This window comes from Anopheles coustani, chromosome X (genome assembly GCF_943734705.1).
Source record: "Anopheles coustani chromosome X, idAnoCousDA_361_x.2, whole genome shotgun sequence".
In the NCBI taxonomy this organism is placed as follows: Eukaryota; Metazoa; Arthropoda; class Insecta; order Diptera; family Culicidae; genus Anopheles; species Anopheles coustani.
This window is the reverse complement of record NC_071290.1, coordinates 7,944,269-7,971,869: the sequence shown is the minus strand read 5'-3', so window position 1 is coordinate 7,971,869 and position 27,601 is coordinate 7,944,269. Positions and strand designations below refer to the sequence as shown.

The window sequence follows — 27,601 nt, the reverse complement described above, 5'->3', positions numbered from 1 at the left end:
TGTTGTCGTGTTATCCTTAAAGGGACACATCCTTAACCCGCGCGTGACATACTTCTGTGGTTCGTTGGGATCCCGCTTTTTCTTCTTCTTCGTCACCTTCGGCTTCTTGGCGGCGGCGGCAGACGCCTTCATGTTGCCGGCACCCGCCAGCGCGTCCTCCCCGTACGACGGCTCCGACGAAGGACGCTTCAGGGCGTTCGCCTGCAAGCGAAAGGAAGGAAGGAGCGGCACAAATTGGAATTATCAACCGTCAATGAGGGGTGTGAGGCCTGGTCCTTACCGGAATCGTGTCGTCGCTGTCATCGCTGGTGGTTCCGTTTTCCGTCCCCTGGCCGCCGCCGTTCTGTGGCGGCGAGCGGCCGATGTAGTTGAGCGCATTTCCGGCCACGAGATGCTGCTGCTGCTGCTGTTGCTGCTGCGGGGACAATTGTTGCTGCTGCTGGGCTGGGGGAACCATCGAAGGCGACTGCTGCGGCGGCTGCATGACGTGCAGCGTGGGATTGTTGTTCGGACTAGCGTTCAGCTGATGGTACGTCGGCTGATTGGGGGACTGTAGCGTGTACGGGCTGCGTGGGGAAAAGCGAAAGAGGAAAAAGAAGCACGTTATTAACCCGCGAACAGTTGTCGAGTTGTCGAGAGCCCACCCTGCCTACTTGTTACGTTGGACCAACCGCTGCTGCTATTCGCATTGATTTTCTTAGCCTCTTTTCGTCACATCGAAACGAGTTATACAGATCAGTGAGATTACATTTCATTTATAATAAGTTGATTGAGACTAGTTAACATATTTTCAACATTTCAACTATTCGTTGAAAAGAAACTGCAAACGAATCACTTAGGTTCTGGTTCTACATTCGCTACAAACCACAAATGTTCCCATCCGCGAATTGGAACCTTTAGTAGAGGAATCTTAGGTTTTAAACTCAGATAATCAGGACATTGCCCACCGACAGCAGAATCGCAAAACCATGTGGAACATTCGGACTAAGGATACAGAATACTACAGCATGTGTATTAGTAAGTCTACCAAGCCCTATGCAGTAGGATCCTTGTCCCTAAATGTTGGTCTTTAAGTCACGCAATTTGTCGGGATTCCGCGGTTGACCAGTCGATTATGTTCTACGAATGGAACAACCCCGCAGATATATGGTTTCATCACGTTGGATGTAGTTTAGTTTAGTACTTTAGTTTAGTTCCACCGCAATTGGTGATGGTGCGAAAATCCAGTCCCAGCTTGATCCAAGCCGGAATCCCCCGACTCTGAATCTCATGAGGATCAAATCCGGATACGTTCTGGATCCCATTTGCAAGTCAATGTGTGCTATTCAAGAATTTGAACCTGAACTGGAGATAGCTCGCGAAGGTGGAAATTCAGAGATTCTGGTACACGCTGATGATATTAATTTAATTGCAAGCAAGCTGGCCAAAGTTCCAGAAGGTCACTAAGCGGATTTGACAAGCGGTGAAGAATGGTCAACAACTACAGCTCGTAGTGTCCAAGAATGACGAAACTGTCATAGCCAATGGTTGCTTAGTTATAGAGAACCGATTGGGGTTGCAGCGATTACGATACGCCAAAGTCAGATGGAATGATCTCATTCTGGTTTCGTCTGTGGTACCTGTGGTGGTTCATATCCTGGTGCCATTGGCCGTAGCTCTGCTGCTGCTGATCCTGCAGCATTCCCACCATATGGCTCGGTTGTTGCTGGGAGCTACTGTGCATCTGGTACTGCGCTTGCTGCTGGCTCTGCTGGTGCTGCTGGTGCTGCTGGTGATGGTGTTGTTGCTGCTGCTGCTGCTGGTGTTGCTGGTGCTGCTGGTGCGGTTGCTGCAGGTGGTTGTTCATCGACTGTATATCGAACTCGTCGTCCCCGAACGAAGGCGTGTGAAACGTCTGCGAAGAGAGATAGAATCACCGTTTTAATGCATCAGCTCTTATATTCTCAACCTGTCTAGAAGGTGTCACAAGGCAAGGCAAGGGATTAGGAAGGATTTCTGTAGGAAAAAAAAGACCAACAATGACATCAAACTGGACATATAAGACTCGTCATGTTCGACAGCTTCCAAGCGTACTACACATGCACATCCGTTTATGTGCCCGGTTTCGCGCGTTTTATGGTAATAACCGTTTGCGGAATGCAACGCTGAGTGTTCTGCAAGCATAAAAAAATTAGTACAGCAAAAAAAAAAAAAGGTGGTCGATATCTAGCACAAGGCACCTTTCGTGTCTTATGCAAATCCCTTGGCGCACGACGCGAGCAAAACCTTAAGAGAAGCACCCATTTTAACACCCTCCGCCGCGCGGTCTCCGGTGTTCGTGCATTTTTAATCCGGTACTAATTTTAATCGTCCGAAGGCATCCGCAGCTCCACTCCATTTGGACTGGGTCTCCCCGCGCGCGTTGGTGGCGACTTGACTTGCAAATTGATTGGAAGTGAAAAGCTTCAACCCATTACGCGCGCTTCAAGGATGAAAGAAAGCGTTCGTCGCGCCGATCGAAGTTCGGAAAATAAAAATGTGTATTGTCGCCTCCGAATCGGCGCCGCAGGATGACTTTGCACCGGAGAGCGACTAAGCGGATAATAGTAATAAAAAGAAAACAAGGCCACGATAGTTTTAATGATACACTTTATATCCCGAGCGCTCACGAGGGAGGATATATTCCAAGCGCATTCCAGCGATCGCATCATTAAAGCGCGAAGATGTCGGCATGTTGTTGGCACGACCGGGATGTTTTTGCCGAGCGAAATATAGCACCTTCTATAGCTGGCGAAGTTTTTACGACTCGAATCGACTCCAGCCGTGCCACCACTGTTGGCATTGGGCGCTCTCTGCTGAAGAGCATTCCTGCGCGGGTGGTGGCCGGAACGGGCGGGGACGGAAGCTAGATAGACTGCCGTTGCACCCAGATCGCCGAGTTTTCCATAAATTTTCCATCGCCTCGTTGTGTACCATCAATTTCAATCGGGTGACCTTCACAACAGCAGAATCCTTTGGCAGTAAAATAAAAATGCATTTCGCCAGCCAGAAAGATGCTGTCACTGGTAACCCTGGTGGCCTGGTCAGGAGGAAGGTGAGGGAAAGCGGAATGTAGGCGAATGGAAGGGTGGGGTTTGGGAGAAAAGTGCTGTTTTATTTTGGTTTTTTTTTTCCTTGCTATCTAGTTCCAACCTTGAACTGCGCGTCTTAACTTCACGTGCCGTAGCGCACCAGTGTATTTATGTACGTGTGTGTGTGTGTGTTTTAGAGAGCTTCCGATACTAAAAACATTTTCAACAACGCAGATAAACCTCATCGACCCTTCCTCCTTAGCGCGAGAATGTTTCACCGCTCGGATTTTCGCATGCAATACCGTTTGTTTGTTATTGATTGTCCTTTGCGAATGTATTTGTATTGGTGTGCGAATTTGGCGAAAAACGAAAAGACTTGTTTTTGTCCGTTTCCATTAATCATCTCGAAGGATATATTAGTACGCCTTATTTGCTGTACTTGCCTTGCAAATCCCAACAACTGAGATGAAGCGTAGGGGAAGATGAGCCAATATAAACCTCTCCCTGTGGCTAAAGTAACATTCTCACTCCATTCAACAGTCTGTCAATTGTTTATCAATGAAAAAAACATAAAGCAATATTATCACTATCCGTTTGTACCAAAATCAAATAATCACAGGCCCAAAGGTGCAGATAGATGACAGCAACTTTCATTCGACAGAAAGTGTCATTCGTCTTCATTTCAGTGAACTGAAAGTGTCTGAACTCATCACGCGTTTACTCGATTCACAACAAATTAACGCTAACTGTCAACCGGCAATTATGAGTGGGTAAACAAACTATGCAGAACTGTAAATGAGCTTTTTTATTATTCCATCTCTAAAATTAATAATAATACTCATTTACCGTTGTGAATCCTGCGAGTGAACTTAAATCGCATGAAACAACTTTGTTTATTTTGTTTAACGATCATTTTAAATGTTTTTATACTGTTATAGTATCAAACAAATTTCATAGCTGTGAAAAAAATTTCTAGCCTGGCTACGTTAAGTGACATTTTAGTTGGGCAAAATTGTTTGTTTATTTCGAGTTTAAACAAGTTAAGTTGGGTTTCACATGAATGAAATGAGTGTTTGACAGTTGCTGTTAAGTGAATACTGCAATCGTTTAAATCCTCTCTAATGAATTTCAAATGAATGCGCTGCGTAAATAAACCTTTGCATCGATCGCTTTATTGTGACAAAGGCCTTTGACGTTTCACATTGTTGAAGATCGTTTATTGGTTTTAAAAAAGTTACAGATCAACGGTTTGAAGAACGTCACAATCCTGCTTCCACCACATAGTTCAAGACGTGGCAGGGCATGAATGTCTCCAACCATCTTTATGCCCCATAGTCGATGCAATATTTAAATTCATGCCGTATTTTTATGAATGCTGCGATATATCACACAATTGCCGGCTCGGGCTGATTTTGTTTTCGTTATTCGGTTCTGAAAATGTCACATTTAAAAAACAATGTTGTCTCCGTCGAAAAATGGAAAAAAACCTGATCAAACATCGCTTCGCTAGCTATCATTACCATCATCGTCATCATCATCATCTGAAAATGAACATAAACAACAAGAAAACGAAGCGATATCTATGATATTCAAGCACAGCTTGGATAGGAAATTCTCCGATTGGCGGTTTATTCTTCTTTAAACAAAAAAATACTGCTATAAAACAATCGGACATAAATAAATTATGAAATTGAAGTTTTACGATTTAGCAAGCATTTTCGAACATCTCCTAATATTTTTTTTTGTAATATATTATTTCTAAAATAAATGTTTACTCCACCAGTACATGTTGTCCGACTTTCCCCTATCGACGAAGAAGTGCTTCGATAGATACAACGTAAGGGTACTGAAGAAAAACACAGTCCCGTGCCTGTTTTACCCCACTTTGCCCTAAGCAAAGCTTCCCAGTCCAATGCGTTGCAAGGTTTCATCTCTCGAAGTGCACGCTAGTGTAAGGTTTCGTCTCGGGTGGAACCCGTTTCGCTCCGGTTGTAATAGTGTTAGCTCCAAATCGAAATGATTCAATCGTCTTGCCAATGGCGGATCGTACGCCGTAAAGCTGCGGTAAGTTTTTGGAACTCGGCCAAGAATAGATCCGCTCCCCCCCACCACTCCCCTCTAATCATCCCCCGCCCAACCCACCAACCCGTCACCATTCGTCAAGCAATGGAAATCAAACGGGTTGGCACGGGAATAATAATATCTGATAATTCGCTTCCTTGGGAAACAACAACCCCAACTTACGTTTTTCCAATATAAATCGCGGCTCAAACCGGGACACAGTGCCTGGGGGGGAGGGGGTGGTGGTGGTGGTGAGGAGAAGGGAGGCACATTGCGAAGGGCAGGCGAAACGGAACCGACTCTGCAGGGCTACCCACACGATCAAACAATCCGTCCCAAGTAGGTCACAGCGCGTAAATGGCTTGCCACAGTTAGGTTGTTGTTGTTGTTGCGTTGGAAACGAGGGCGAAGGGAGGTGGTACGGTAGGTTTGTTCCGTGTGTTCCAACGAAGGGTGGGGAAGGAGAGGGGGGGGGGGGGGGGTGAAGGTTGGACTGTAGATGAGTGTTTAGCCGGGGGACGGGGTTGAAGAATTCGAAGAAAATTGAGAAACGTACAAAAAAACAAGGAACACTTGTTTCAATTAGCAACATTTGCGTTTTTCCTCACACAACAGCAAATTTACACACACACATGTACCCACAACTTTACGAGGGAAGGGATGTTAAACTCAATGGTGGGAAGAAACAGACCTGCTTTAGGCAGCTACTATAGCAGCGGTCGTATTTACAGCACACACCAGCATCAGAGCCGGGAATGTTTACTGCCATCTTCCCACTTATTGACAAACAAACACACAAACACATAAAGGGAAAAAACGAGTTCAAAACTAATATCGTACTTTCGGAAATGGGGAAAAAAACGGAGTGGATTCTAGCGCGCTGTCGTAAAACCGAAGGAAAGGACACGTTTGCATTACATTTCCGGCTTTTCACTGTTTTCCCCCCTGCAAGTGTCGCAGATTGGAAAACCTTAATGGGAGGTTCATTCCTCCAGTCCTTGAATTCGGCTTTAAACCGTACACTGCTTCACAGAGTTGCAGAAAACGTACGCCAAACAAAATGAGAAACAAAAACAATCCCACTGTAAATTTCCCTACGAGGATGAGGAGGGTGGGCACGAGAAGGTGGGGTAGTTAGTTGTAGGAGTACAGATCACATGTTGTTGTTCTGGCAGAAAGCCAGTGGAGGTCTCACAAACAATAGACTATAGGCGGCCGCCCCATTGCGAAACACTGTCTTGAGCTGTTCCACAACCAACCTTATCTCCCACGACTGTTGAGCCTGTGTGTGTGCGCAACATAGCAATAGACTCACGATATAATTGACTTGCGAAACAAAGAAGGAAGTACAGGCCAGACTAATAAATATATGTACTTCTGGCATATCTATACAGCGACTCCTAACAGTTATCGTACAAAGAGGATATTCTACGTTTATACCCTCTCGATCTCTTTGCCTTTAATGCTACTTTTGCAATAACTTGACATGAAAAGCGTGAATCCATAAAAGAAAACATTGGAACTTACGTAAGTACCCAAATATATTGTAATTCTAGTTAAATTTTTCCCTGAAATAGATTACTCCGTGATTTCAAACCGAGTTCTAATGCAAAGTTCTGAGTTCTAGTGCAAAATCACCCTTTGGTACAGTCTTTGGCTATGTTTCACTCTTAAACTAAATGTGTGAGAGTAGCTTTTTACCTTCTTAATTCAAAGTTATTCCCACAAAACACGGGTTTAGGTTCATTTTCGTATGTTTTAAGTGCCTCTTCTAAAATAATTCCCAAATCCATTCCGCTTCAAAGCAGGAAATCCATTGTTGTTCCATGCATTGTTCGACCTCTTTTGGGAGTTACTGTATGTACAGATTCTCATCCTTCGCCGGCTAAAAGATCAATCGGAGGTCGATCGTGTTTTCCGAGTGCAGCACCGTTGGAATGAAAACAAACACAAAGGAGGAACTACTACCGGGGCTAAACAACCTACACATCGATATGGTCAGGCGATTACACAACAAACAATGCGCTCTTGCGACAACCAGCAACTGGAAGGCCGAAAGAAGTTCCCGAAGATAAGATAAAAGGGAAAACGCTGACCGCGCAGTAGCGGCAGGTTTTCCCCTCCTCACACCAGGGGGGGGGGGGGGACAACTGTCACACCTTCCGGGTGAGCGGGTTCCATCTCACAGCAGCCCAACCCGGGCAGACGGCGTAATTATTAGGCTGAATCTGGTCCAAAGGCGCGTTCGGTTCGCCTTTCGCCTGGCTCTTCTTATCGCGCGCTGGCAACCTTCCGAGGTTACCCGGCCACATGGAAATAGATGTCAGAAGAAGTGTAAATAGATGTGTGCCTGCACCCCACGTGCACGCACAGTGCACGCAATCATAGCTGATGCCATCTTGAAGGCCGCTGCTCCGAGTCCCGGCTGTGTCTTTGGACACACGGAGGAAGTGGAGCTATTAGTTCTTTATTCTGGCGTAACCCTGGAATAGCAGAGGAGGTAAAACACAGCGGAGGAGTTCATAGGAGCAACAACATAGCGTATCGACCGGGACAGAGGGATTCGAATTAGAGTTTCTCCGGCTCAGGAAGCTCATCATACATTTTTGGGGTACTTAGAACTTCCGACTTTGCCCAGAATTTCACTAACTCCTGAGAAAAATCAGAGGAGCTTTGCTGAATATACCCTTATATACTGAAAGTGATTCTAGATCATCAACAAGTTATTGTAAACCGTTGCTCGATAAGTCAAAAATCCAGCGCTCCATCCATTCATCGCCATTTTATGCCTAGGATACATTATGAGGTTTCTCCAGACTGTGTGGTACAGGTTTAAGAAACACAAAAAAAAACTGATGCGCACTTGATACAGAACACACTTAGGTGCTACCGGCTCATTCTAAAGCACACTCCGGAAGGGGTGTGTTATTGTTACCCGCCGGTTTTATCTTCCAATGTTTCGCCGGCCCCAAAAGATAAGATATCGCCCATTATAGCGAGAATCGAAGCTGCACTTCCTTTCTCTTGGTCGTGAGTTCATAATTCGCTTCCTCTAGAGTACGGCATGGTAAATGTTGGAATCGGACAACGCATCATCACCTTATGGACCGGGGTCCCAGTTCGCGCTTTCCTTTACGTCTCCTACGAGCATTGACAGGTGGAGGTTCAGAGTCAAGCAATAGGAGCCTTAAAAGAGATTCCCTCTTGGTTATACGTATGCAAATCATAAAACAGATGAAAGATAGGGTTAGTGTTCCAATGACAATAGTGCATCAAACCCCCTTCCTCCCACCTCTCAAGTTTTCATTTTGAAAATCCCTTTGGACACATACCTGGGGGGGCGTGAGCGGGTTGGTTAATATTCAATCGCATTAGTATTTTACAACCAGAAGCGTACTACTGTAGATACGCCTTTTTTTTATGACGCATTAAAGTACTCGAGAGCTGGCGACAACAGAATCTGCTGCCTTTAATGCAAACAGTGGTAATAAAGAATCAAATGGGGTAGTAAACGCCATCTCGCCCGAGAGAAAACTGCGTCAAACCGGCAGCGGAGGGGAGCTGCACTGCAAAAACCGACTGCAAGCCGTCCCCCCGGGGATCGGTGTTAAATGGTTCTGCATACAAACGCCAACCCGATGCAAAACTAGCAAACAAGCAAAACGAGAAAGAAAACAAGCGAAGGTGGGAAGATCGGTTTCACTACTTTTTCGCGCCTCATTTCATTTCCACAACAACCCAGAATGTAGCTGCACATGTGCGGAGGATGTGGATGATGATGATGTGGTGATGATTAATGTGGTATGGGTGTCTCTAGGCAAACGCCTGCTACTCTCCCCCATCCAGTGCTCGGGGACATTTGTTGACAGTTGTCATTATTACCTTTCCGGAGTGTTAAAGCGAGCAATCGGGATTCGATTAGCAGGCTTTCCAATCCAGCCAGGCCAAACGATTGATTATGCAGTATGCAAAGCGAGCGACCGAGTGAACGGAACGCGGCTAAGACGAGGATAATAAAAAAAGATACGAATAAAAAAATAAACACATTTTTAATAGACGCTTTCGTTATTCCAGTGAGGGCTCCCTTCTTCTTCTTCTTCTTATTCGGCAAGGATTTACTCCAGTACGGCTTTTGAATCCGGCTTCCTGTGTCTTCGCAAGCTAACCTGGAGACATAGACCACTATTGAGTTAAGGATATGTCCTGGTTTTCTGTGATTATTCTGATTTTCTGTGTGAGTCACAGTTTGACTGCGACCATGCGGCCAGGTTAACCCTCTACTTCTCGCTAACCTATTTCAGGAAACTGCTAACCACACTGGTGCGCTGTAAAACTATGACTGGCAGGTGCACTTAAAAGTCTAAAATAAATAAAAATTCCATTTGTGTTCAATTCTTTTACAGCGTAGTGCATGGAACCTGTTTTTATCGAGCGCACATGCTTCCAAGGACCTTCTACCACCGAGATATATACGGAAATGAATGTTCTATGTATGTTATACTCTTTAGAGATGCTGATTCTGATAGCTGCCATACTATTCTAATAGTCAATGTGATTGCGTCAGCGTTGCAAACTTGAGACTACTATAGAGTGCCGTATGAGAAATGTTGTTCACATTTAGTATCGATTGGAAATTAACATGGATTGAGTTTTTACATCACATTCGCACTATCCGAGGTTGAGCGAAATTAGCTTATTTCGTCGAACGAACGGATCGGATGTATCCAATTACCCTGATGAGTTGAGGTAGCAACATCGGACGAGAATTCGTTTCAGGGATTCGTTTGCAGTATTAAAAAGGTAATTTGGGGATTACTATGGGAAACTATGAACTCCAGGTTCTCTAAAGCTTAGGCGCATAGGGCTGAGGCCTTGTAGATTCAGCATTGCTAATATTGCAGGAGCTCTAGTTTACGTACTAGAAGAAGCAAGTTGGAAGTATGGGCGCTCATAGTGAATACTTCTGAGTTTTAGTGCAGTACCACACCAAAGCAACGCAGTGCTCATAATTTGGAGCTCGGTCTTAGCTCTATCATCTGTCGTCCACCTCCCACACCAAAGCCTGGTTCTGAAATGTATATCTCGTTCTATTTGGCGAAATGTTTTGGAGTACGAAGCACCAAGCGTTTGATTTGAGTTATCGTTTATCGGCCCCCTCCCCCGTTGCATCCCTCCCTCCCAGGCGTGTCCCGGTCAGCGGTTGAAGTTGCATATAGACAGGAGGAATCGATTGAGTCAATTAAAATAATTCAAACATCCTCCCAGGTTCACGCTGCGGCGCGTTTTCCATCTGCTTGATGGGAATGCTATGCACTTACAGCGATGGAGTTGATGCTGGTAGAACAGATTGCAGCTCCCCCCCCCCCGCCCTCGCACGCCCTTCCCCCGTGCTTTTGCTTTGGCACTTTTGCCTAATATCATAACCGAATTATATCATCACGTGCCCACGACTCTTGTGTGCTGCATGGAGCATAACTTTTCCCCCAGTCCAGGCTGCAATTTGCGTTTTTCTTTTCTTCTTTTCCGCGTAATCTACCTTTCTTTTTTCTTTGTTGTGTGTGTGTGTTTTTTTTAATGCCGTTTTTTTCCTGTAACTCAGCGGCAAAGACAATGATCCGGAAACGTACGCGAGCCCCCAACCGAAAGCGCACACACACACACATGCAACTTCCATCTCATAACCTTCCCCACACTTGGTCATTTTTAAAACTTCCCCGGCCCCTCCCTTACCACCCTCTGCCTCCCTCTGCTCACAACAAACCACAAACGTAATCCAACAATCGAGTTCCCTCCCCCGCCCCGCTGGTTGTTTGTTGTTGCTTTAGGTGCGTGCGGTGGCGCAATAGAACGCAACACAAACAAACGAACTCCCTACCCTACCCCACTCCACCTTCCATCCCGCCAAAAACTCCATTCCTTTACCATCGAGGGGACAGAATTATGCACTACGTCTTATTGTTCCGCGTTAGGAAAAACCGTTAGGTTAGTTTTCCAACACCGTGCCGATTGTTGTTTTGGTTGTTTTCATTAAGAAGGATCTATTATATGGCTATTATATGGTTGTATTACATGCGTTTGTGCTGTGTTGTGCGAACATTAATTCGATTCATCAACCGGAATGCTTCAATTGGAATCAAAAATGTTGAAATTCCGGAGCCTCTAGAGATGTATGAGTAATATTTAACTGAAACCGTCTTTGCGTCGTGTGATTTTTATATTTTAAAGTTGAGGTTGAGTTTATATTTTACAGATGAGGGAAAACTAGTTAGATAAAGGAGTTGGCAATGTTTTAAGCAGAAGCACAAAGCTTCTCTCGACCCAAGAAGGGTTAAACGTAAACAAATGAGTGCGTGCTTTACTGTAATCTTCAAAAGTTCATCATAATCGAAATTAAAGTTGTTTGCAAACGCTTGTGCTTGTTCTCTGAAAGGGTTTTACAATTAAATTTAAGCTTCTTTTCCATCACTCGCGTCATAATCGCGGCCAGAATCGAAAATTCCCGGACTTGGTGGTGGACTACTTTGGTTTACTGTTTCATGCACACATTTTCCACACGAAAGCTGCATCGGGAAAGCCCTCACCATCCTGCTGTTGCGCTTCGTCGGTGTATGTGCATGCTTTTTTTCCGACAGATATGCTGATTTGAATTGGATGGGTTTTCCTTTCCTTCCACAAAACGGAACGCTTTCAGCCTATGTAAGTGATCCTAGCGGATTCACCGAAAACACACACACACACACGCATGTTTTCTCCGACCCAAATGCGCCAAATGCAATTCGTTATCATATCGGTTGCATCTCCCTCACTGGAATTGTCGAAAACCATATGAAAAATAGGGGATTTTACTGCGAACAGAATGAAATATGAAGGTGCTGTTTATGCGGGTGCGTGTGCGTGTGCGTGCTTGTGTGGGAAAAGGACATCGACAACGCAACGCGTTAATGTTTACCGGAAGAAGCTGGACTGTTTTTCTTCCCGGGCTTAAAAACAACATCATAACCTCAACAACGTTGCGGGATGTGTGGTGACAATGACCAATAGTTATAATAAATGATTCCTCCTTCTCCTCCTACTCGGTTCAGCCAGAGAGGGTGGGAGGGTGAAAGCCCCCCCCCCATCCCTACTAGATGACGGTGACCATCCAACCCCTCCGTTGTCCTCCCTGCCTCTCTTTCTCTCTCAATTGATGCTCATAAAGTTTTGCTCATGCTAATCACATTGACCTTCAGCTCCTTTTGAGATCATTCTATCGTACGTGTGTGTGTGTGCGTGTGTGTGTGCATCGCTTGCGCGGGCGAGAGCTTTTCCGGGCGGCAACAAGTCCCGGTTTGGAAGGGTCCACACAACGGGCCCGAAGTAGTACTACTGTTACGTGTGTGTGTGTGTGTGTGTGGGTGAGTTTGTTGTGCACGCGTATCGCCTTTGGCGTATCTTATGGAAGCTCTATAACTAAACTAGACAAGTGTAAAAGAATCGTGGCCAACAAAAAAATTGCACCATCAGCTAATCTTGTAAGTTGTTTGCAAAAATAAATCAAAGCAAAAGAAAACCACTTGCACGGAGGGAAACTGGGGCAATATACACCCCGGTGTAGCACAAAATAACTTCGAATGTAACTGTGCAATTAGGGTAAAAACATACAGCGAACTGTATTGAAGCACAACTCGCATGCTCCATCGATAGCGTATGTATGTGTTTTGTGAAAACGATATGATATTGTTTCAATTTGTAGCTGTATTACATTTCTTGGGGATTAGCATCTAATTGCAATTAGACATGGATTTATTATCAACAATCGACATCGATAATTATTTAACCCTTCCAATTCAGAACTAATGCTAATAAACTGTGAAAAACTACCCGGTATTACACCACCCAGCTTGGTCGTTATTTAAAGCAGGGGTCGGCACATCCGGCTAGCCAAAAATTATACAAACAAAATCAATTCTGGTTTGATTTGTTCTCGATGGCACACTTTTTTCATAAAATGTACGTAAAAGCTGTCGAACGAACTTTTAATAGACTGTTTTGATCACATTTTTACTATCTAAAATTTCTAAAACTTCACAGTTTGGTAAATCTCGCCCAGAATCGAATGGCAAAGTAAATTGTTTCAAAGGTTCCTGGTTCTTTTTCATCATCTGGTCCATTTCCACAAGTGCAAGGGAGCTTCTGCTTATTTGGTCCTAAAAACACCGGTTCGAAAGTAATTGTAAAAAGCACGAATTGTAAAACATAGCGAAAAAGCCATTTTATCATTTAAATTGTCAACCAGGTGTGGAAAACGGTATTTTTTATGTATTTTAGCAAAACACTGCGAGTGTATTTTTTTACATTTTTAGTGTTTTTTTTTAAACAATTTTACTCATAGAAATAATTGCATTTGCTTGCTTAGCTTCAGCAGTGCATGGTTACCCCGTCTTCACCTACGATCAGAGCGAAGCATTTTCATTTTATCACGGGTACATTCTGTGGTTTTTACTTTACGGCAGCTACTTGGTGGGCGTAATTACTACAGTATAAAAGTACGGTAAACAAAGGCTTGTTTTGCTTATGACAAAATTTCCTACGCAAGTATTGAAAATAGAAAATTCAAAATAGATGGCTTGACATATTTTACCTCCTTTTTCACAACATTTGACACATTTAATCATGCCCGACCCGACCCGATTCAATCTACTGTTTTCACGTTTTGGTCTGGATATTGGGTTGTAGGGTTGTAATAAAACCATCAACGCGGTTACGAGCTCGCAGCAATACGAGAACCGAAAGAAACTGCGAGTGCTGCGGGGCGCAGCTAATAATAATTATTTTGCCTGATGTGGCGAAATTTATTCTCATCACTCCACGGGGAGCGTACTTAACCAACCCCCTCCCCCGCACGAACCCCATCGCTTCACTCCGCTCAAGGAATGATTTTATTTTCCACCTTCTGCCAGCAGAGTTTTACGAGCAGTCTAAAATCGTAACTACCGTTCGCCCGAAATGTGCATTCTAAGCCTTACACTCTCGTTCCTTTCAAAACAATCTAGAAATAGGAGGAAAAAAATTTGCACACAAACATTCCTCGATCCATTAACACTAAACGCACGACGATGCGAGTATTGTACCTGATACTGTTACCGTCAAAGTCGATTGACCCCAGTGTTTCGTGCCCCTGTCAAACGGTTTTTTTTTTCAAAATGGTAGTTTGACGTTACGCATACGTTACATTTAACATCAAAATGAATCAAAATCGAGATCGATTGAACGTTGACTTGTTTCATTTCAATAAATACTAATATGTACTTTCAATTGCTATGCATTTGTCACAAAAAGATCGCAAACTCTAGCACTTATGAAAGTGCGTGATTAAAGCGTACCTTATTTTTAAAGATTGCTTCGGAAATAAATTGTCGCAGGACAAATAAAGACTAAAAATAAGTCGTATAATTGTCATCTTTTTTTGAAAGTTTAAACAAACAAAAATGGGATTTTATTAAAATATTGGAATATATGTATATTTTAATATCCCAATGTTGGCCTTTTAAACACATCATTGCGTGTCGGAGATTTAAAAAAAAAAACAACGACCAACGTTGCGCGACAAACTCACTCCTCGGTGTATTGAGTGTTAACTGTGCGGTAACAACCTTACCTCAACAAAACAACAATTTTTTCACGGTAACACACATTCGGTCGAGGTAACGCCATTGATAACACCGTTTCGGTAACGATGCAATGTGATAACACTAGTGATGACAGGGCGGGTGGGCGAAGGGGAGAGGAGATTGTAGTGTGCAACATGATAAGTGCGATATCACTTCCGCGCTTACGGGTCGTTGTTTTATTTTTCCACTCCTTGGCGAGCTCCTTATCTAACCCAATTAAAGATTTTACCCCCGGGATCGAGTGTACATAGTTGGGAAATACAAATCATAAAACTAGTTTCAAACCGTCAACGAAGAATTTACAACCGACGGTCTCGTACGTCCACGGTTCAATGTGGTATTGGAATGTTCGCGCTTGTAATAAATGTGTAATGAGTACGGATGAGCAAGTGAGTAGATTCTTGCTAACGGATTTGATTGATCTGAATCATTACCGACAACTTTTGAATCTCTTTTGTGATTTAAAGCCCGCAAAAATAATTCTAGTCGCTAGAAAGATTTAATGCAAAAAGCGATTTGACGTCTAAAACAGCAAATGAGCAATTAAAAGTGTTACCAGTCACCACGAAGATTACACTCCCAAAAGTGAATTGAGTAACTAAAAGAGTAACAGCCGTTGCCATTAAACTTTATCTCGAACCTAGCTAGTGTCTAAAAGCTGCGAATAGACGGATGCAATATTTCGATGCTTAACCACCCCGTTTGGATCTTTGCAATATTGCAATGAAATACACATAGCAATATTGCAATGACTGTCATTTTAGGTAGAAATGTCAAATTTTATTTCATTGCATTGGGGTTTGGTAATTGTGGTTTTCCTAGATAGTTGTGGTTTCCTAAGCGATTGCACTGTAACAATACATTTATTGATTTATGCTTTAAAACTACCAAAAACCATGCATTTTTTACCGATATTAAGAGTGCATTTTTGTTTGCTCATTTTGACATTCGCATTAAAGCAGTGAATTCAAGGATATAAGGTATTTTTCAATAGCTACTAAACGTCATTTGTTCTGCTTGTTATTTATATTATTATAGGTGGCAACGACAGACGTTTGAATGAAAAAGAAAAGATTAGAATGAATGAACAAGTAAAAGATAAGCTGGAAAGCAAGTGTGTACACTTTCGTTCGTTTTTTTCTAAATTAATCAGTTACTCTTTTCCCCAAGTGGCGGGGTCAAATCTCTGTAACGCTTTTGGAAGTCGTATTTCTGGTTAATCGAATGCAAATCGCTGGACCGATAGACAACTCAATTTGCCTATTTCAAATCACAAAGGAGTAATTAAAAGATTTAAAGCGTCGGGATGATTGTTCAATCTGCTTCAGACCTCAGAGCCGTTGTGCCCAGCTCTAGTTCAAGCGTTGCTCGATGCCCGTGTTTCGACCGAAGCGGGATGTAATAATGAAAATGCACAGTTAGGCAAAACTGTTCGCCGACCTTCCCTACTTCGAAGAAATAAAATGTCTTGCCAACAACTTACCACGCTAAAATCGATTGAATCTTTAGAGCGTTGTTCATTTGGATCGTGTTTCTTGCATGTTTGGCACTTCACGATGGAGAGAAGATTGGTTGAAATTTCGAAAATTGCACGCGCAAGGAAGTTTAAATTTGAACTAAACATTCGATACACTTTACGGCAGGAAAGTGCTGTTGCGCTTGCGGTCGAGTGTTCACGATCAGGTTCCCCCCCAAGCATCGAGAGCTTTGCCTTTCAAACACACGAAACGAAGGAATAACGGACGAATAAACCGTATCTTCGGTGAGTCACCTGCGAAGATATTTTTGATTTGTAAAACTAAACTGTTGATGGGCTCTTAACGTCCACCGCCTGCTCTTCCCTATGCCTAAGCTCGTCGTTACCAGTTCTACTGCATTTTTCCCTCCCTCACCCACTCCCTTCAAACATCTTCAATTGAGTATCTTTTCAACGTTGGCTTGTTTCTCTTCTGTTCCAGTTTGTATCACAAGCACCCCATTTTAAATCTTCGCGGGGCTCCGCAAGGGGCTGATGGAACGCAAAAGGGAACAACGTGGAAGAGGAGATGGCGGGGGAGGGGGGAGCTGGCGAAGGGTTGGTATTTGTTTTCCGAAACGTTACATTATGTATGTGATCTGATGTGCACGCGGACCAAGGCTAACCATGGCAAATGTGCGGGCGGGGAAGGGAGCGGATGGAGGAGTAGGAGGAGGAGGAGGAGGGGAGAGACCTGGAGGACCTGGAGGAGCATAAATGAAACGAATGAAATAAATTGATGCTGCGGCTGACTGAGATGAGGTTTTCGGAAGGTTTTGTCGAACGGCAGCAGCTAAAGGGACGGGGAGGGGGGGGGGGGGGGGGGGGGGGTTGTGGGTGGAAGCGATACGAAAGAGAAGAGAACAACACATACACACAAACACACCCACACCCGCAGCACAAGGATAGGGACGGAAGACAACACGGCACACACATTCTCCTACACACACACAAATGTGTATCGTATTGCGTACGTTGTGTGGCACACTTCCAAGCGAGTGAGAGAGGAACGAGGGGGGGGGGAAGGGGGAAATCAAAAGGAAACGAGAGTAAACGAAACAAACCAACACCACCGCGCACAAACAATGGAAAGCAATCGCTTAGTAACAAAATACTTAATGCGAAATGGAAGAAAATACGCGTTTTCAAACGAGGACGACGGTTTCGGTTCGCTGGGAAACGGGAAAGAAAGGGCAACCGAAGCACCCCACACAAGGGGTAAGAGGGGGACGGGGGTGTGGTGCGGGGTGGAAAAACAGAAAACGGTGAAAGGAAAAGAAAAGAAAAGACAAATCCTCTCTCAGCGGCAAACGGAAGACGAAGGACGAAGTGGTTCGAGGGGAAAAAATGCAATTCCAAACAGACATTTGATTGTAAACCTTCCCCCTCGCGGGACCCTTTTCTTCCCCCTTTCCCACACACACTACCTCTCTCACTCTCTCACTCTCTCTCTTTCTCTTTGTTTTTCCTTCGCGCGTACTCTCTCCTGTTACGAAACCCTAGCAGCTATCCTTCTCCGCTTTCTTTTAATTCATCGTTACCTATCTTTATCTATCGCCCTATCTCCCACCTACCCTCCTCCACTTCTCACATGCACCCCTCCGATAACGTGCTTTCTCTTTCACTCTTTCCCTTGTGCTCCATCCGACATGCATATACATAACCTGTTTAACAACATTTTCTCCTCTCTTTTGGCCTACAATCCACCTTTGCTGCTTCGTTTTTCTCTCCCCCCCCCCCCCCCCTTCCTCTTTCTCATCGCATAACACAACCTCCTCGCTCTGTTACATTCCTCCTCCTTTGCTCTTTTTCTTCCTTCTTTTCTTTCCTTACAAAGTCAAAAACAAAAAAATAGGAAGAAAAAAGCACACATAAAAACAACAACGCGCCTAACGAGAGCAACGCAGATGCCGGAGGAAGACGGTGGGGTTTTGGGAACGGGAGGCGGAAAAGTTTCAACTCAAAACAAAATCGCAACACATTTGGAGCAACACGGGTACCAAACAAAACAGAAAGCAACAAATAAAAATAAATGAGCACACAGAAGGGAACGAGACAAAAAGCAAACGATATGAACCTAAGCGAGCATAAAAACAATGCGATGGATGAAAGAAAAAACAAGCAGAAAGGATGGAAGGGTGGTAAGATGAGGGTGAAGAGGGGGGAAGGCACCCCATAGCATAACAATTTGTTTTCGCGCGCCACAGAAACGGTGACCATTGTTGTGGTACACATTGGAACATCGTCCATCGTTTCGAGGAAGGAAGAAACAAAAAACAATGTTGAAAGGAAATGAAAAAAAAAACAACTATACTAACATAGCCTACGCAAAAGAATGCAACCAGGTCGGATGCAGTTGCAATTCTAGGAAGTTCTGCAATTTTCCCTCTGTTTCGCAAATTCGATCAATAACAGCGGATCGCGGTCCAGCTTTTCCTTTCGGATGGTAGGCAAAAAGGGATTGTCTTCCTTATCTGCGCGCCCCTCTTTCTCGTCAGCCCTCCGTTGATAGTGGCACCTCGATTTCGTCGTCTCTTATCTCACGGAGGGCCCCTGTGTCAACGACACGGCATCCCAGTAACCTTTGCTTCCATCCAATCCAGTACGCCATATCGGGATCAGATCGGTGATCGGCGATGAGGTTTGCTTGCCTGGCTTATCGGAACACTGGCGATGCAGCACAACTTCTTCCAAGCTGAACAAGACGCTATGGAGGCAGAGAGCATAGTGTAGGGGGATTTCTTCCATTGGTTTAAGGTTACACTTTTACATCGTATGTATTCGTTCGCAGTTTTCATTGAAAAACACGAAACAACACCGTGAACCGCGACCTTGTGTATTTGGTTGACGAAACAGATCGACGACTAGCAGTATGCAATGTTTTCAGTGTAGGAACAAAACAGACCGACGCAGGGGGAATACAGCATACGGGAAAGAATGCTGTCGGTCCCACGGGACCGACGTAGCGCTTAACGTGTTCAATTTCGGCAAATGTGCCACTTATTTTACGACACAACATCATGCATTGACAAAGAGAAACTGTATTAGTGTCAGCACGAGAATGACAGATGACATGAGATAAAGGGAACTAAAGCACACTGTTTTAAGGAACTTGGTCAAATTGCGCATCAAACGGTAAGTTCATTCATTACGAATGAATTTTTCATTTGATGGTTTCGTTCTTTCCACCTCGTCGACAAATTTAATGATCAAAGTCGGAGTGAAGCATTTTCTCAAAGCAAAAATGAAAGAAATAATAAAAAAATGACGGATACCCCAGAAACAAATCCCGAACCGCATCAAACCGTTAAGAGATATTTAAAAACTAAAAAAATTGCAATTTCCTCAGATCGAACGGGCGAATATTTATGTTTTCCTTGGTGTAAGTATGACTCTCTCTGTGCTTCAAAAATAAATGATATTTTATGCAATGGTACATACATTATTTTCTTCAAATTTTAATACATTTGCAGAGCAATTGTGTACGCTTAAAAAGTTCAATCGTCATAACTAAAAATAGCACGCCGCAAGAAAGTTGTAAAAGATTCACGTGTTTGCGATTTCCCGTCAGCATGTGCTTGCACTCGTTTTTTTTCGGACGAAGGTATAGGAAAAACCTGGACGCCCGCCCTACCTCCTCCCCGCCGGTTGTGCGCAACCGAAGGCTCTACACGTGCGCCGGGAGAAACTCGTGATCGGTCTATGTTTAGCATTCTCGTCCACACCCCCCACATCCCGCCCAGAGTACCCCCCCGGGGGCCTGGAAGAAAGTCATCTGCGAGCTGTGAGACGACTCCATCAACTAGTTTGCCCCACCCGGCCAGGAAAACTGCAGGTTTTGTTTACGCACGAGAGAAGGGCGAAAGGAAACTCACACGTGTGTCCACGTGGGATTGGAAAAACGGAAGTAACTTCAAAGAGGATGCTGCAACCCGCTTCCCGCCACAACTTGCGCACCTGCGGGCATTTGGTGACCTTAAGAAGACCGAAGCTGCACGTTTTTAGTGAAGTTGTTTCCCTCCACGTGACCACCACGTTTGTGCAACTTTCGTCACCGAACGCGAACAACAATAGAAGTTAGCGTAAGGCAAAAGTAACTGGTAGTAGCTGTGTTCTTTTGAAGCACGGGTTTGACATTTAACGACATGCACCTAACGTCGCATCGGAAGTTCGTCGAAACGTTCCAATGTGCGTTTTTGCTGTGCTCTAACTTTTGCAATCGGTGTCTATTAAAACGTGCTGACCTTTTGAAGTTGATGAAGCACGTTGGATAGTGGGCTGCCTGCAGCAACAACGTCCCAGGAGGGAATCGCGTGCGTTATCCTTGCGCAGGAGCAAGCGATCGACGAGCATGCCCAAAATCCCTACCTCCGGCAAGCAACCGGGAATTTCACGTTCACGCTCCGGAAAGGAGGAAACGAACAAGTGCAGCTGTACGGAAACCGGATCATCTGGGTTTTCATCTTAGCGGAACGGTACCGTTTCGAAGTAAATAAGCAAGGAAGGCAGGTGCGGCAAAGGTTTTTCCCGAAATCCGTACACCATTAAACACAACAGCCAACAATCATCCGCTCGCGCTCTACTTCTTGGCCTGATTTGTCTCTCGTTTTCGTGTTCGCAGCCAAACACAACCGTTTGCCTTTTCTCTTTAAACCCTTGCTGCTTCATTTGCCATTCGCACGAGGGAAATTCTCTACGCCTCCATATATGGCATACATTTCAGAAAATCGCTCTAAATTACACCGCATGTGTACCGCTTGTTTGTAATTGTTTCTATAGTGACATCGATCGGCCCCGAACCCCCAGATCGAACTCGAGAGGAGAAAGAACTACGAACGGGAACGGCAGGAACCTTCCCTTTGTTTCGCGGGTTTAAATCGTCCTCGATCGAAACCCGATTAAATGTATCGTGAAATATGAAATCGTTTCGCGAACTGTCAAAACGAACAAACAAACAAATCGCGACTGCGTAAATCACACAGTAGTCTGCGAATGGTCAACAAAGATAGATGTTATTTTCATTTTGAGTAATGAGTAAAAATGTTACATACAAAATATATTGGATACGCCATTTTTTCTATTCTTTTGCAAGACTTATAAAGTTTGTATTGTATTGTGTATTGATTGTAATGCTTCGCAACTCTGACTGAAATGCAAAGTTCTCTTTCAAATATCAACCGAAATAAATCATGAACTAGATTCAAGTAGCACTAGGTTATTATCAAGCATTTGATGCGAAGTTTCGAAGCGTTTGGTTGTTCTTCCAAGATTCTTCGTGAATCTGCCAGGCCAGATTTATCAATAGATCATTTGAGTTGATCCGTTCCAATCCTAGAACTTCAGGGATATAGATTTCGATCAGATTGGTTCATCGAAATGAACACAAATTCATGGATAAGAACCGATGCACCGAACGGATAATTTAGATGATTAATTTATTTTATAAATTTTATAACTAACGCATTATTTAGATGATTTAGAGAACTAGAGAGATTCTTGAAACCTCAGGCATCAGTTTGGCGAGATCCTGATCTCGTAAATCATATTAAAGACGTCATTCAAACAATATCGTTGTTTTCTATTTTGTTCCATTCGAATAGAACTGTGCAACGCGCTCGTTTACTTGGCTTAGAGCTTCCACGGCGCAAACAGCGAGCGAGCGAGCTTCCTGTTCCAAGCTCGAAGGCCACAACACAGTGTTTAAACAACGATCGATAAGCAACGCCAGAGCCAACAGCAATTGACCGATCTTAAATACCAGCGCCGATACTTTACTTCCCGCCCGTTGTGATAAGAAACTGTAGCTTTTCTTTTTTTACGTTTTGATAACGGATGATGGTGGAGAGTGGGGGGAGGGAGGGGGAGGGCAAATGCATAAATAATCAAGCGCTAGTTATGTTTTTGAGATAAGCAATTATTGTGATTACGATTACATCCAACAACAGTTCTTTGGAGTGTCGACTGCCCTCCTCCCCGCTTCCCTCCCCCCCTCCTCTCACGGCATTGCGTGCCAGCAAAAATAGGTACATCGTTGGAATCTCATTTGGCCGAAGCGCCGGGCGGGTTATTCGATAGTGCGGCCGCATAATGTTTCCAATTAAAACGGAACAGTTGAAAAAGAGTGCTTCCCAATCAAGCGACGCTTTAATTGAGGTCGAGACCTGAAAAGTTAAGTAAAGTTAACCCGCGACAGATACACACACACACACACACACACACAGACACACACGCTTCAGGCAGACAGACAAGCAGAGAAGGATGGCGCAGGAAACAGGATAACGACAAATCGGGACGGGCGAGAGGGGGCGGATGGGGGACGGTTTGGGATTTGTGGTAAGATGTTCCAAGATACTCACCTTATACACGTACTGGTCGAACATGTTGATATCGAATTCACTGCTACCAGCACCGATCGGTGCCGTGTTGTAGCTGGTTTCCATGATTTTCCTCTTCGTCCCGTTCCGGTGTTGCGGGTGGAAAAACGGGAGATTTCCTCCCTTCCTTTCCGCGCTCACTTCCGCTCCACCACCACCTTCTCCGGCACTCTCTTTCTCTCTCGATCTCGATCTGCTTCTACTTTCTGGGAGACACGCAACACACTTGCGTACACACGCACAGGAGGCAAGCGGGACACACACACAGCTACACTGCGAGAAACAAATCTAGACACAAACACACGTGCACACACAACTGGAAACTCGCGTCGACTGAGCCGAGATACAACACCGGAAGATGAATAAACAGATAGCTCGATATCCGCTGTTTTGTTTCGCTTCGATTGTTTTCCTTCGCAGCTTGTCGTCTTTAACTCTCGCTCTTTCTCTCTCCTTCTCTCTCTGTAGCACGCGTTACTTCACCAGAGCTATACACGTGCGAAAACAAACTTGCTGTAAGAACAATCATGATAGTGTGATTATTATTCATTTTTGTTTTCCCCCCGATGCTTTCCACCGTTGCTCATGTTGTATGGTTTCCCTGCAATGCTCTTTATATTTATTTTTAAGAGGTTTGGAAAATGGCACAATTTCATTTTTTTTCCTTCTTTACATCCTAAGATGCATCCAAACAGTGTTACGATTGACATGCGAGATGTGCTTTCAGATAGGTATGCTTTGACCCCCAGAATGGCCGCACAGCTTTACAACAAATCACCCCACCCACCCTCTCCTTCCTTTTCACACAAACACACTCCCGTTTTCCTTACCCCCGCCACACCAGGGTTAACGGTTCGAAAGGGGTTGCATTTTCATGCTCGTACCAATTTTCCCATATCGTTTGCGTAAAGGGCTCTTCCGCGTGTGTGTCTTCACACGATACGACATTGTTGTTCGCGGCCGGTGGCTGTTGCTGCTGTTGCTGGAGTTGCGCACGTTGTGCGTGCGATTTTGATTGTGGTTGATTGTGTTCAGTTCGATGGAAATTTCGGCCTACCCCCGGTCTCCCTCCCGTGCGTGATCGCAAGCCGAGCAATGCTTTGAGAACCAGAACGGAAGTCCAACGACGAACCATACGTCACGATAGTACCGTCAGGGCTTGATAGGAACGAAGTTTGGACGATGGCCGCATCAAATAAGTGAGGAAGGCCAAATCAATGTTCGGAAGACGCGATCGACAATACCTGCACCAATACCTGGGAGCCCAAATGGAGGCGGGAATTGCTGCACGACTTGCCGGGAGGGAGAACTGGTAGGACTCTGCACATCAACGGGTGTGGAAGGTTTGATTGCTGTAGCTGGTTTTTGTTTTTACGTACGATCGTCTGCACTTGGTAGAATCGATAGGATTCACTCACTCATTGCCGCGTGCCGCAGGATCACGTTCATCTGCGAACAATTGATTTGACAACTGATTTAAGGATGTCACCTGGTGAACGTGATCGTTAGCGGTGATAGGTGGGCAAAATGAATCCCGTTTCTTGGTGAAATGGATGCACGGATCACGGTGCGATCGGCGCGCATATCCTGCGCACCTTCGAAACGGGTTTATCACCACTCGTCCCGAAGTCCCTCCTATTGCCTTCCTCTTTCCACGGACGGCAAAACAATGTTGACAATGACACATAAACACACGCGGTATCCCTTTGCGCACTGTTGCGATGTGGGGATACGGCTCTGTCACACACTGTTAATTTAATTTAAAACAAAAAATAAGACAAAACAGCCGTTCCTCTCTCCATCCCTGTCTTTTCCTTCTCGGTATCTAGCTATCTCAAGCACTCACTTGCTGCTTATCTGTCTCTCTTGCTTCGCACGGTTATGTCACATCTAACGGTGTAAGGGCAAAACGTGAACTACTCGTCAACGAAGTATGCGGAACTCGTAACTCTGGCTTTGGAAGAGCTTGTGCTGTGGCTTGTTTGAATGCCTTAACCCTGCGTGCCCTCAGGCCACACGTTATCACACGCTTACCAATGTTTACCAGGTTACTTTTGCGTACTTCCTCCGGACGGGAGGATGTGTCTGTTGTTTTCTTTTGGCGTTTTCGTTTTTTTGTTTGAATTCATTTTCCGCTTCACCAGGCTTCAAAGCGCGCATCGCTATCGAGATTGCACCGTTTTGGGCAGTGCGCCGTTGCGCGCGGGGTTTCGGAAGCCTTTAGCACCTGCGTCGTACGTATGTCTCTTGGGCTCAGCAGGACACACAGGGCGAGCCGATCTCGGTTCAGGCGATCTCCAATCCGGTAGTATAATCAAGTAGAACTCACTGTGTTTTTGATTTAGTTGAATGCACGATCGTCGCAAAGTATTGGGTTAGGACACAAAATTCTTCCGGTACGCCTCCTCTCTTTGGAACGGCTGGCGTCGGACGGAAATACGCCAGATTTCGTCGTTTGCCTGGCGATCTCCACCTGTTCCCCTTTTCCTTCCTGCTCGGCTCGCTGTTCGACACTCTTTTAGTAAACACGCACCGGGTTGTAGTAGACGGCCGAATGCTCCCACGGTCGCTGACCGAATGAAAGAAGGAAGCAAAAAGTTTCGATTTCTTCGCGCGAGCCTTTGGCAGTCTCGCAGGTCTCGCGGCACGGCGAACGGCGGTGTGTGCGAGCGAGCGAGCGAGCGTGTGTACGAACGGCGAAAAACGCACACACTCTGCTAGGTGCCCTTAGCAGTTGCGGTGTACTCTCTAGGAAGCTGGCTGGCTGGCGCGCGGTGTGCCAGTGTGTTTGAGAAATGTGCTACGAAGCAAATTGTCTCTCTCTTAACCTTCGAAAAACCGAGCTGTATCGTCCACCCCGTCCATATGCCCGGTTTGCCTTTTCGCTCTTGCTTTTCTTGCTCAACTTGGGGCGTCCCTGTCGCACAACTAGCGCTCTCTCTCTATCTCTCTTTTACTCTTTCGCTCCGTTTCTAAAACACTGTTTGATTTGTTTCTTTGCCCGGCACCACTACCACCAGGCAGTTGCCAGCATCAGCTGCCCAACGATTGCGCGCTACTCTGATTCCTCTTCAACAACGTCACATTGCTTTTTTCTATACCACGAAATCTACTACGTATGGCAGCGCCACTTCTGCACACCCCAAAACCCCCATACCGTTGTACAACCCGTGCTTATGAATGTGTGCACGGCCCGAATGATACATTCATTCGCATACACTTGACGCGACGAATTCCTCGTGCTTGTATGCGAACAAACGTCTCGCGTACCGTTCTTACGGTCGCCATTCGTGGCAATAGTAGAATGGGGCTTGTAATCGTGTTTATTTTATTTTTAAAATATTGTTATTACTTTTTTCCAATTATTGGCACAAAACTACCTACCAGGCAGCCGGGCTAGCTTTGCACAAGCCCCAAAATATTTTATATATTTATTTTATTTTTTTCAAATTTGCACAAACTAGCTTTGCACAATCCCCGGTACGAACACTAGCCGTGGCTGGTGAAGATATGGGTTCAAATCCCTACCAAACTTGACAATCCAACTTTTTTGCTCGCATATCTGCATCGGGTTACGACGATAGTTGATACGATGACACAGGAAGACATTTATATTGATATAAAAGAGATGTTTTCTCACTGTGCGATGGTTTTGTTTATGGATGTAAAATGATGTTTCCTTGTGTTTAAAAGACCTAAAGTTATTGTGTGGAACTATAAATTCCGTCATAACATTAAAGTCCAGTTAGAGCTATGTTTGCTCTTGTACAATAGTCACCTAGGGGACGAGATTCAACTCCTTGTCTCGAATGTTGTTTCTTATCCTATAGAGCAAGCAAAAACCCATTTGTTTAATAAAAATCGGCCAAACCGGTCTTCACAAAGCACATTGCTTGGAAACGCTCATGATGATGATCATACAGATTTCTTTCTACTCTGAATTTCGAAGGATTTCTACCAGGGGTAAAGAAGGCCAGAAGACGTTTTCATCCCTTACATATTGATACACTAGGGGTAGTGAACGCATACTTGCGCGATCGGAAACGTAACACACGTGCGATCGAGCAAAACATACAGCTCGATTCGATTTGAAGAGGGATGTATAGCTTAAGTAAAATAGAAAGCACACGTGATTATGCAAACATAAGACAATTATCAAGCACACATATTCACGCAAACACACACACACACACACAGCCACACACATGCACGCACACAGGCGAGCCGAACCAAATAAATAAGAGCCATGTGTGGGAACCAAACTCTCAAGTGGAGGTTATGTGACTGAAGCCACGCTATGTACATAAGAAGCTACCGAGATTCGATATCCACGTGTGAGTTGCACACTCCAATACAGAGCACCAATACAGCACCGCAAAGACGTATGCACGGCGTTGCTTTACCGGGTGGGAACGCTTTAATTTGAGGCCAAGACAACACAGAATCAAGGAAACGTAGAAAATCGTAACATAACCTAAAAAGCTGCTAAAATGGTTCGAAATTTGTTCTCCTTGGGTAGTTTCAACTCACAAAGAACCGCTCGTTGTTATTGTTTGCTTAGTGGTGTTGTACTTCTTCGACGTGATTGCCAAATACAAAATCGCACTTATCGGAACCGGTGTAAGCAGAGCGGGCACGGGGTGTTTAACAATTCGTCAGTATATTGTAGTGGCAGGAGACAAACAGTGAACCTCAACGAACATTTTTAATAATCTGAAGTGATGGTTTAAAATCGCTCACCACCGACACATGGGTTGGTCGTTGTTTTCTTTTTCCTTCTGCTGCCAAAGAGAAAGCCAACACAAAGCGAACCTAGTCATTTATTATTATGCCAACATTCAACTACAAACGATGCCCTTCTTTTTATTACAGAGAAGAGAAAACTCAGAATTGAATTATTTTTTCTCAATTACGGTGGAATGTTTATATGGATGAGACGCTTAGATTGGT

At 44.6% G+C, this 27,601-nt stretch overlaps 1 protein-coding gene across 1 annotated transcript in view; it reads right to left on the bottom strand.

Moving 5' to 3' along the window:
* LOC131269681 (TOX high mobility group box family member 4-like) overlaps positions 1–23,308 on the bottom strand; it is a 36,808-nt gene extending 13,500 nt beyond the window's left edge. Inside the window, exons 1-4 of the mRNA XM_058272167.1 lie at positions 22,634–23,308; positions 1,620–1,894; positions 276–566; positions 53–205 (exon numbers count right to left, since the gene is read on the bottom strand). Of these exons, the coding sequence (XP_058128150.1) occupies positions 53–205; positions 276–566; positions 1,620–1,894; positions 22,634–22,717 (803 nt within the window). The 5' untranslated portion in view covers positions 22,718–23,308. The remainder of the gene's footprint in view (positions 1–52; positions 206–275; positions 567–1,619; positions 1,895–22,633) is intronic.
* Positions 23,309–27,601: the final 4,293 nt, after the last annotated feature.